Source organism: Berghia stephanieae, chromosome 10 (genome assembly GCF_034508935.2).
Source record: "Berghia stephanieae isolate SIO BIC M18660-M18661 chromosome 10, UCSD_Bste_1.3, whole genome shotgun sequence".
NCBI classification, from domain to species: Eukaryota; Metazoa; Mollusca; class Gastropoda; order Nudibranchia; family Aeolidiidae; genus Berghia; species Berghia stephanieae.
Window position 1 is genome coordinate 45852790 of NC_088369.1, and position 12562 is coordinate 45865351.

At 38.0% G+C, this 12562-nt stretch overlaps 1 protein-coding gene across 1 annotated transcript in view; it reads left to right on the plus strand.

Annotated features, from left to right (window-relative positions):
* Positions 1-12562, plus strand: part of LOC144955870 (E3 SUMO-protein ligase RanBP2-like) — a 159830-nt gene that overhangs the window by 14864 nt on the left and 132404 nt on the right. The window contains 7 exon segments of the mRNA XM_078886100.1: positions 1441-1500; positions 3855-3932; positions 4475-4636; positions 5025-5158; positions 9144-9273; positions 9701-9872; positions 12209-12436. Of these exon segments, the coding sequence (XP_078742226.1) occupies positions 1441-1500; positions 3855-3932; positions 4475-4636; positions 5025-5158; positions 9144-9273; positions 9701-9872; positions 12209-12436 (964 nt within the window).

Genomic DNA, 12562 nt, shown 5'->3' on the forward strand with positions numbered 1-12562 from the left:
ACTGAAGCCAGTCACCAAATCATAGGAAATTTGGACAAAACAATGTGTGGTGTTAAAAGGGACACTAAAAAAATCAAGCTCATCATGGAAGCAAATATTCTCCATACATCACCACGACTACGCAACCAAGGAAAGTCACCAAAGAAAGCAAAAAAAAAGTAATAAGGGAAATTCTCAATTATCTTTTAAAATAAAACAAACAAACTGATGCGCACATTTTGATAAAGTTAACTATTATGTTTAAAATTTCATATTTGGATAATTGAAAATTATTTGTATAAAGTAAGATTTTATAAGATTGACAATTCCAAGATTATTGTGAAGCTAGCTTCAGTAAACCTTTATGCAGACTTTCAAAAAATTCAGTAATGGGATATAGATAACTACTTCAAGAGCATTTTTTGGATTAACTATGAACTTCGCAAGAGAAATTGAGGATGAGTTATAATTGTAATAGTTTTAAGAGTAATATAAAACAAAAAAATCAGATGTCCACGGATTCATTGTCTTGTAATCGACACTTTAATTGAAAAGTGTTAATGATAATCAGTTTAAAAATGACCTACATTTGTTTCGTTCTAACTATCATTCCATCATTCATAGACTAATGAAACTTGTCATGTCACAACCATACATCATTACTGACAGTTTCCACCCTACATGCTTTCAATGGCATGTTTTGATTTAACGGGAATGCCCAACTGTTGATTGCATACAATTACTATAACATGCATGTCCAGCAAGCGCGCCGTTCGTTTTCTTGCCGAAACTGGGTGAGTCATCACCTGGCACATCTGGCATCGCTTTACCGCGGTAGGGCTGTGGGGAGGCCGCGGTATTAAAGTATCGCAATTTGGACACTGTGACAAGCACATCTCGATTGCCTCACGTTGTAAACAACAAACTGGTTGACCGTTTCTTCACTGATGTGGGTACTTAATTATAAGAAAACAATTGTAAGTAGCCTAATTAATTCCCACGTAAATTAGTTTTCTGCCATTGTTTTGCTCAAGTGAGCTTGCTGTTTACTATTCATCTCGATTCTTTGGATTTTTCTGATACGATACAAAGAGTTTCAGTGAGGTTGAGTTTCAGTCTCAGTCAATTTTTATAGAGCTCATTTACAGGTCCATGAATGATTGTGCCCCCTTCATGAGGTCTCAAGGTCGTTTTTTGGGAGGTTTTAAATTTTTATAAAAAAAAAATATATATTGATATATTTTATATATATATATATTATATGTTTATATATATTTGTTTTCAAATATAAGATGTATCATGTTAAGGTCTTGGGGAACATTTTGCACTAAATAGAAGCTCATGTTTTTTGTTTGTTGTTTTTTTTTTGTTTGTTTGTTGTTTTTTTTTTTTTTTTGTTTTTGGTCTCAAAAATAAGATTGTTCATTGATGTATTTCTTTTCTTTCTCTGTCTTTCCACAGTATTGGCTCCATAAATGTGAGGAGCTGTTTCCACACAGTGACATTGTGTACCGTATGAAGGTAGGTCACTCATTTATGGCTGTGTATGGAGTGAAAGAAAAGTCTTGATGAATAAAGAGAGTAAATTTGGTGATTATTTGAAATCTAATAATTTGTTAACAATTTGGTTACGGGTAGTATAATATACATTTCCAAAGAAACCCCCCCCCCCCCCCTCCAGAGGTTAGTGAAATTCAGCTATTTGGGTGGAAGAACATTCCTTTGTTTGTTTGGAAAGGGGGGAGGGGGGGGGAGCATAGAGATGAGGTGTATGATTTTATAAAAAGTTAAAATAGGTTGGTTAAAGTAACTTTTTTTATTGCTGAGGTTATATTTGCATTTCCGTGTCACAAAATGGCTGACACCTGATTGAGGCAGCGTGAGAATGACAAGCTAAGGCAAAGCAACATCGAAAATCTCAATTAGAAAATACCTCCCTAGGGCCAATTGAATGTTGTGAGAAATGATACCATTGGTTCAATTTATAGTACTTTTGTAGAAAGTAGGATTGGATTACATTATTATTTTTGCCTTTCAAGACCGGCCGCATTGTGCAGCCATTGGCCAGTAGAACAGATTCTGGTCTGGCCGCACAGTGGGGCCAATGGCACTGAAAGAGTTATTATCAATATTTTAATGTAAATTTTTTCTGTTACTCTATTTTAAAAAGACTACATTGCAACACAAAAATTGTTTGAACCAGTTTTATATATATATATATATATATATATATATATATATATATATATATATATATATATATATATATATATATATATATATATATATGTGTGTGTGTGTGTGTGTGTGTGGCGCTCTGGGAAAACAGGGTCAAACCTACAATTTTTCAAAATTGAGTTGGTGGTATAGGCCAAAGGCCAACACATTACTGTGCAATATGTTCTTTATTTTACCTCGATATCTTGATTAGATCCTAAGATATGAGTGTTTATGTCCGCAGGGGGGCAGAAATGGGAAATTGAGAAAATTAGCATTTAAAGTCAGAGTAATGTTTTTTTCACAGCAACGGCACTTAAAACCCCATTACTAAAGCTATATCAACCATTCAAAGCTTGCTTGATCATAGTAGAAACATTATAAAACGAATATAATGATTAAAGACAAGATAGGAATATAATCCGATATAAAATCGGATAAAACAACGGAATCATCATTGTTAAGATTAAGAAGTCTCGCAAGTTGTTGACTGGAAGTCGCCATTTTTTTACAAGTTTCGAAGCGAAAGTTGCCGCTCGGATCACAAAGCGACGACAGTTTTAAATTTAAAATACACTAGAACGTGAGAAAAGATATCAAATATATTGGTAAATGTTCAATGTGATGCTACGTAGTAATTCAAACACATTATTTGTTCCTTTTGTGTGTAAGAGGTGATAGTAAAAGAGAAGTATTTTCGCTTCTCGTGTAACGAGAGTCTCCTCATGCGCAAAACATCGTGGTAATGGAATTCGTAGTAAAAATTCATGCGCACTATAACCCATTCAACAGCTGAGTTAACGACATTTCGAATGATACCAAACAGATGAGGTTTGTGATCGAAAGGGTAAAGAAAATGAAGCCCGAAATTTGGAAGTTGCAAATCATATTTTGAACTCGGGTTTTGGTTGTTACCGTCATCCTTAGACAAAGAAGTAAGATGATTAAAAACGATTTTAAAAGTATTAAGAAGCCACTTTATGGTTGTTACCATCATCCTTAGACAAAGAAGTAAGGTGATTAAAAACGATTTTAAAAGTATTTAGAAGCGACTTTATGGTTGTTACCGTCATCCTTAGACAAAGAAGTAAGATGATTAAAAACGATTTTAAAAGTATTTACAAGCCACTTTATGGTTGTTACCGTCATCCTTAGACAAAGAAGTAAGATGATTAAAAACGATTTTAAAAGTATTTACAAGCCACTTTATGGTTGTTACCGTCATCCTTAGACAAAGAAGTAAGATGATTAAAAACGATTTTAAAAGTATTTACAAGCCACTTTATGGCTTTATACTTGGTGAATCGAAAGTTAATTTGATAGTCTTTCGATTTCTACCATAAACCCAAAATAGCCAAATAAAATCCATCAAGCTGTTTTTGCTAGTATCTCCGTTACATTCTCAGCGACTTTGACCCGGTTTTCTCAGAGCGCCGCACACACACACACACACACACATATATATATATAAATTTTTTTTTAACGTTTCCTTTAATTTATGTTTTTTTTTAGCTTTATTTTTGAAAAATGTAAGTTTAAACTTGTATATAATATTTTGCTTTCTGCTTGTCTAAAATTAATATATTCATTTTCTTTCTCAGTTCATGGAAAGTTTATTGTCAGTTGTATTAATGAAGTATTACTGTATTCTTTTCCAGTCCCAGCTGTTGTCCTCGTCATCAAGTAACGGCAGCAGCAGCAATGCTGAGATGGAAAAGCTTTTGCTGGATGAAATGGTGAGTCGTCGTCGTTGTCGTCTGATTATTACTCATGCATCGGCAAGAACTTTTCACCGATAATTTACCATCAATGCTTTTTGAAAACAAGCAGTTCTATCTTAAGGATTGATTGGGATGAGGGGGGGTTGGGGGGGAGGGTCAAATGACAAAAGTTAAGAACGTCTTTTTTTTTCTTTGTCATTTCATGAAAATGGGTTTTTGGTAGAGTAATGTAATGTGATATTTTATCTTCATTGAAATAGGAGAGAGAAGAAAAAACAACCAACAACTCAATTTCCAACATTTGACCCATTCAATTTTTGACTTATAATGAGGCAAAATTAACACTTATTTTCATTGTGAGTAAGGCATTGATGAATTCCACAAATGAAACACGTCACTGTTTGAAATCAATGAAAAGGAAGTTTTATTTATATGTTTCTCACAACACAAATTATTTTGCCTTCAATAAATAGAGCACTGTGAAGCACAATGACCAATTTCAGATTGAAGACGCGTTATTTACACCGTGTCTTGGATTATTATTTTTTTTTGGACAGATAAATCGTCCAAAGGCCCTTGACCTTCGAATCAAATTGCTTCACCTGTACTTGGACATGGATCGCATAGAGGAGGCGTACGACGCGGCTGTAGACACGGACCTAACCACGGCATTTTATGATTCCTTGCCATGGTATGAGTGTGTTCTCATTGTTTTTGAGGTAAGAGTCTGCTTATTATTTGTTTTAATTTATTTTTTGTTGTTGATATTTCGAGATTGCCGAAAAATCATTTTTGTAACATTCAACACAAAAAGTTGTCAGTATTAGGATTTAAAAATTTTTTTTTTTAAGTTATTGAAAAAACAGTTTCATTAGTTTTTCTGGAATAATTGGCAATCTGGCAGTCCAGTACAGCCTCATCTTTTTGAAATAATTTGAAATTGTGTCGGATGTTACAAAAATTGACCTTTCTGCACAGCCGATATATATATAATATATATATATTTAATATATTTATATTTATTTATTTATTTTTTTCCTATTTTTTTAAAATTTTGTTTATTAGAGCCAGTTTGATTAATTTTTGTTTGGTTTTTTTTTCAAATAGAGATACAGCCAAAGATTTCCAGAATGTGCATCAGATACCAGCTACTTGCTGATGAATATGCATGTATTGCGAAACGTGACCTCCTTGAGTCTGCCCAGCAAACCAATCAACCATTCAGTTCAACTGATGAAGAAGTGAGTCTTGGAAATATTGCCCTTTATAAAAACCCAAAAGATTTGATGATGTGGATTATAATGATACTGCTGCTACTACTACTACTACTACTACTACTACTACTACTACTACTACTACTACTACTACTACTACTACTACTACTATACTACTACTACTACTACTACTACACTACTACTACACTACTACTACTACACTACTACTACTACTACTACTACTACTACTTACTACTACTACTACTACTACTACTACTACTACACTACTACTACTACTACTACTACTACTACCTACTACTACTACCTACTAACTACTACTACAACTACTACTACTACTACTACTACTACTACTACATACCCACTACTATCTACTACTACTACTACTACTGCTGCTACTACTACTACTACTACTACTACTACTACTACACTACTACTACTACTACTACTAACTCTCACTACTACTACTACTACTACTACTACTAACTACTACTACTACTTACTACTACTACTAACTACTACTACTACTACTATACTACTACTACTACTACACTACTACTACTACTACTACTACTATACTACTATACTATACTACTACTACTACTACTACTACTACTACTACTACTACTACTACTACTAACTACTTACTACACTACTACTACTACTATACTACTACTACTACTACTACTACTACTAACTACTACTAACTACTACTACTACTATACTACTACTACTACTACTACTACTACTACTACTACTACTACTACTACTACTACTACTACTACCTACTACTATATACATACTAATTACTACTGCACTACTACTACTACTATATACTACTACATACTACTACTACTACTACTACATACTATACTACTACTAACTATACTACTACTACTACTACTACTACATTCTACTTACTACATACTCTTACTACTACTACTATAACTACTTCTACTACACTAACTATCTTACTTCTACTACTACTACTACTTACTATCTACTTACTACTACTACTACTACTACTACTACTACTACTACTACTACTACTACTACTTCTACTACTACTACTACTACTACTACTAACTACTACTACTACTACTACTACTCTGTTGGAAAATATTGTAATTTTGCCTGGCAGTCGTCATGTCTCATTCTGAACGTCAGTGTTGTTGACCAGACAGCCTCTGTAAAGTGCTTTGAGTACGTAAAGTAAAGTACGCTATATAAATGATCAATTTTGTTACTGTTGCTTCCACTATGCATTTTGTCCTAGACCTGAAAAGTTGAAATATTTTGCAATGAATAGTAGTAGTCCTTCAGGGCCAGTCGGCCCGCGGAGCCGGAGTTTATCTCGCTTTCTTTATCGTGAAACGGATCATAGTAATTGCTTGCTACCCTTTGGATAGGACGCTAGTCTATCGCAATGTACTCTCCATCAGATCGAACAGATCCAGCTGCCCAATTACCTCTGGGTGGACAGGGGGGGCAGAGAGTCTATCGCAATGTAGTCTCCATCAGATCAAACAGACCCGGCTGCCCAATTACCTCTGGGTGGACAGGGGGGTCAGAGAGTCTATCGCAATGTAGTCTCCATCAGATCAAACAGACCCAGCTGCCCAATTACCTTGGGTGGACAAGGGGGTCAGAGAGTCTATCGCAATGTAGTCTCCATCAGATCAAACAGACCCAGCTGCCCAATTACCTCTGGGTGGACAGGGGGGTCAGAGAGTCTATCGCAATGTAGTCTCCATCAGATCAAACAGACCAGCTGCCCAATTACCTCTGGGTGGACAGGGGGGTCAGAGAGTCTATCGCAATGTAGTCTCCATCAGATCAAACAGACCAGCTGCCCAATTACCTCTGGGTGGACAGGGGGGTCAGAGAGTCTATCGCAATGTAGTCTCCATCAGATCAAACAGACCCAGCTGCCCAATTACCTCTGGGTGGACAAGGGGGTCAGAGAGTCTATCGCAATGTAGTCTCCATCAGATCAAACAGACCCAGCTGCCCAATTACCTCTGGGTGGACAGGGGGTCAGAGAGTCTATCGCAATGTAGTCTCCATCAGATCAAACAGACCCAGCTGCCCAATTACCTCTGGGTGGACAGGGGGTCAGAGAGTCTATCGCAATGTAGTCTCCATCAGATCAAACAGACCCAGCTGCCCAATTAACTCTGGGTGGACAAGGGGGTCAGAGAGTCTATCGCAATGTAGTCTCCATCAGATCAAACAGACCCGGCTGCCCAATTACCTCTGGGTGGACAGGGGGGTCAGAGAGTCTATCGCAATGTAGTCTCCATCAGATCAAACAGACCCAGCTGCCCAATTACCTCTGGGTGGACAAGGGGGTCAGAGAGTCTATCGCAATGTAGTCTCCATCAGATCAAACAGACCCAGCTGCCCAATTACCTCTGGGTGGACAGGGGGGTCAGAGAGTCTATCGCAATGTAGTCTCCATCAGATCAAACAGACCCAGCTGCCCAATTACCTCTGGGTGGACAGGGGGGTCAGAGAGTCTATCGCAATGTAGTCTCCATCAGATCAAACAGACCCAGCTGCCCAATTACCTCTGGGTGGACAGGGGGGTCAGAGAGTCTATCGCAATGTAGTCTCCATCAGATCAAACAGACCCAGCTGCCCAATTACCTCTGGGTGGACAAGGGGGTCAGAGAGTCTATCGCAATGTAGTCTCCATCAGATCAAACAGACCCAGCTGCCCAATTACCTCTGGGTGGACAGGGGGGTCAGAGAGTCTATCGCAATGTAGTCTCCATCAGATCAAACAGACCCAGCTGCCCAATTACCTCTGGGTGGACAGGGGGGTCAGCAGCTGCCCAATTACCTCTGGGTGGACAGGGGGGTCAGAAAAAAATCTCGACTGCACTCAGGATCGATCTTGTTCCCAATGCGTGTGGAGCGAGTGCTCTACCAACTGAGCTATTGGGACCCCCATTTTGCAGTAAGTGTTCTATACAAAGTGTTTCAAGCATTTGCTGATGTTCGTTTAGCACTATAGACCGTGGGATGACTCCAACGCTATACATCCATCTTATGGCTCTGAGGGACTACTGAAGAACGGAGATTATTGTTTTTTCTTCAACAATAGAAATAATTAATTAAAAAATATAAATTAATAAACAATAAAATTCCCTTTATTCATCCCATAGGGGAAATTTGTAACATGGGCCTATTCCAAGGACTGGAATAACCCAGACGTCAGCCACAGTGCAGCGCCGCAAATTAAGCTAAGGCAAGGTGACCTGCTCAAGGCCACTCAGTGCAGCGGCAGGTGATCGAACTCGGTACCTTTCGGGTAGGAATTAAAGATCGTACTGCTGAGCCATGCTGCCTCCAAAAATAAGGTTATGAGAAATGCGAGCTAGTGGTATGACTCGCCTTCGGACTAGAAGGTCCAGGATTCGAGTCCTGCTCTAAGTGGCGCATAGTTGGAGTCCTTGGAAAGGGCTCTTTACATACATTTTTCATCATACTTGGGTGTAAAATGAGTACCTGGCCGTTAACAGCCTTTGTAATATCGCCTAACATGTGCCAAGTTTTGCATCCTGCATGTTAACTGTTGCTGTTTGCTAGGGACTCCTTGTAAAGTGCTTTGAGCAGGTTTAATCGATATTGCCCTATGCGGCTATGTGGTCTAGTCGTATGACACTTGCTTTCGGATCGGAAAGTCCTGGGTTCGAGCCTTGCTCGCTCGGCGCATAGTTGAGTCCTTGGAAAAGGCTCTCACTGTACTAGGTGTAAAATGAATATCTGGCCATTAACAGCGTTGTCTCTGTCTGAAAAAATCTAATATTTCCTAACAGGCGTCATGTCCTGTCCTAATTGTTCAATGTTGCTGTTGGCCAGGGACCCCTTGTAAAGCGCTTTGAGCATGTTTAGTGGATATTGCGCTGTATAAAAGCTCGATTTAAATTAAATTTTAAAATGCCTCATGTTGGTAATCATGTTGCTTGTTTTTTATGATTCTTTATAGATTTGACCAGGCTGTCAACGAGGCGGAGAATGTCAACGTACCCGAGGACTCGTGGATCGCCCTGGTCAAAGAGATGAAAGGACAGGTGTTGTATTTGGCCAGCCTCTTCATCATCAAACGAGCCATGATGGTGAGATAAAAAAGCATCTTTTCAGGGTATTACTCGTATTTTGTGTAATGTAAACGTTGTTGCTCGAAGCTTGAGGAAATAAATAACGATGTGAAATCGAATATAAGCTTCAATTTAATTACAAAAACAGATCAAATGAACGTTTCGGGTTTCCCCTTTATCAACAAAACAGGATTAATGAAACACTACAGATGAATGAGATAATAGAGTGTGCAGGATTGTTAACTACAAATGTGAAGTCATGAAATGTTTATTGGTTTGTATGTGGGCCGATTGTTAACAACAAATGTGAAGTCATGAAATGTTTGTTGGTTGGTATGTGTGCAGGATTGTTAAGTACGAGTAAATATACGATATCAATATTATTAGCCTTTGTTAAGTACGAGTAAATATGCTATATCTATTATTACCCTTTCCTTTTCCTCAGGGATCTGTTCAATGGCAGGAAGCAAATCAGCTAAGTGGGGCTTGTTTTTTGGCCTGCCTTACGGTTTCCCCTCTAGATGCACAAGCTGCTTGGTTTCTGAAGCCCCACAAAGAATATGTCAAATTTCACAACTGGTGGTACCAGCAGAGCAATGACAGACTGTCACAAGCAGGTCAGTTTGCAGATGAAACTAGATTGTAATTTGTTAATTTCATGTGTTGTATTTCTGACGTTATTTTTGTTCTATGAGTTTCGTTTAGTAGACCTGTAAATTCTCAGTCAATTAACTGAAATCTGTCAATTCGTCAAATTCAATATTTTAAAGAAGGAAAGAAAGAATTGAATAACGAAAGAATTCATGAATGAAAGTCGAATGACCGTAAAGTCCTTACTAAATGTAGATATAAATTCACTGCAAAAGATGTGTGTAGTTTTGATAGGTAGTTAATTAGAATGATTTCTACCGAGCGTTGCTGTTCTGATTAAGCAGCTTGCACTGTATTATATGTTGTTGACTAAATTAGACCTGTAAACATCCCAGTGTATTTTCACACAGCCTTCGTGAAATTACTTTTTCACTTTTCAAACCTGTCGTGATCCCAATGGTCGCCAATTTTAACTGAGCCGCTGAACGTTTAATTTCACTGTTTCATCTAAGCCAAAATTGACCACATTTACATGGAGGGAAATAAAAGTATGAAAAAGAAAAATTCGAACATTGGAAGTGCATTATGTAGACACCTTCAAATCGAAAGTTAAATGATTGCTACAAGCACATCTCGATTGCCTCATATTGTAAACAAACTGGTTGACCGTTTCTAGTTTCTTCACTGATTGGGTACCTAATTATAAGGAACAATGGTAAGTAGCCTAATTAATTCCCGCGTAAATTAGTTTTCTGCCATTGTTTTGCTCAAGCGAGCTTGCTGTTTACTATTCATTTCAATTCTTTGGATTTTTTCCGTTACGAATTACGAAAAGTTTCAATCAATTTTTATAGAGCTCATTTATAGGTATAATTTAGTCAACAACATATAATACAGTGCAAGCTGCTTAATCAGAACAGCACCACTAGGTAGAAATCATTCTATTAACTACCTATCAAAACTACACACACTTTTGCAGTGAATTTATATCTATATTTAGTAATATAGACCTGTAAATTCCCAGTCAATTAACTGAAATCAGTCAATTCGTCAAATTCAAATATTTTTAAAAAGGAAAGAAAGAATTGAATAAAGAAAGAATTCATGAATCATAGTCGAATGACCGTAAAGTTAATTAGGAATGTTCCACAGCGCTGCGCATAGCTCATGGGCCGTTTATAATAACGATGGATTCACACTTTTTGGATTTGCATTGTTTTAACACATCATCATCATCATTGCCTTTTTCACCCTGGGTCAGGGTATAGGCCACAGACAAACAGTTTCCATCCTTCCCTATCCTGAGCTATCTTTTTAATCTCATTCCAGGTCTTACCACTTCTCTGTATATCAGCTTCTTTAATTCTTCTCCATGTTCCTCGTGGCCTTCCCCTTGATCTTTTGCCCTGAGGGTTCCAGTCCAATACTTTCTTTGTTATAGTGGAGTCATTCTTTCTAAGCGTGTGTCCAATCCACCTCCATCGTCTTATTCCTATTTCCTCTCCCACTGGTTTCTGCTGTGTTCTTTTCCATACTTCTTCATTTTTTATTCCATCCATCCATTTTATTCTGAGTAGCTTACGCATGCACCTGTTTACGAAAATCTGGACCCTCCTTATACATGCCTGTGATGCGTTCCAAGTTTCACATCCATACAGTAGGACAGACTTCACGTTTGAGTTGAAAAGTCTTAGCTTTAGTCGAAGGGAAATATCTTTAGTTCTCCAAACTCTGTTCAAAGATGTGAATGCAGCCTGTGCCTTTCCTATTCGTGCTTTCACCTCTGCTTCCGTGCCTCCATCATTGTTTTAACACATCCCAGTGTATTTTCACACAGCCTTGAAATTATTTTTTCACTTTCCTTTCTTTAAAGTTGATTTGTTCAGTAATTCGAGCTTTACAAAACAGCATTGAGTTCTTATCGATATATCAAAGATTTTTCTTCACACTTTGTGATTTACAAAACAAATCTGAATAAGTAATAGGTTCATTGTATGGTATGATGGGATGTATGTAAATGTGACGATCTCATTGGTCACAGGCCAATGGCATCACCACTGGGTATAATGTTTACTCTTTCCAATAGGTCACATGATCTCATGGGTCACAGGGCAATGGCATCACCACTGGGTATAATGTTTACTCTTTCCAATAGGTCACATGATCTCATGGGTCACAGGCCAATTGCATCACCACTGGGTATAATGTTTACTGTTTCCTATAGGTCACATGATCTCATGGGTCACAGGGCAATGGCATCACCACTGGGTATAATGTTTACTGTTTCCTATAGGTCACATGATCTCATGGGTCACAGGGCAATGGCATCACCACTGGGTATAATGTTTACTGTTTCCAATAGGTCACATGATACATCAGCTGTCCCAGGGTGATGTGACTGACTGGAGTAGGGTCATCCAGGCACAGGTTATGACAGGGCCAGGCCACAGGCGTGTGTTTGAAGCCGTGTATCCGCCAGGTGGAAGCTCACAGGAACACACAGACAACTCGTTTCTGTACAGCACAGATTTGTTGGTCAGCAAGATCCAGGAACCCCTGACACAGAGGCAACTTTTGGACATTGATAGGGGTAAGGAATACATGGAATAAGTACAAGAGGCACGTATAGCAAGAACTTTGATTCCAAAATGATGAAGATGAAGAAGAGGAGGAGTAAGAAGAAGAAGAGGAGCAAGAAGAAGAAGAAGAAGAAGAA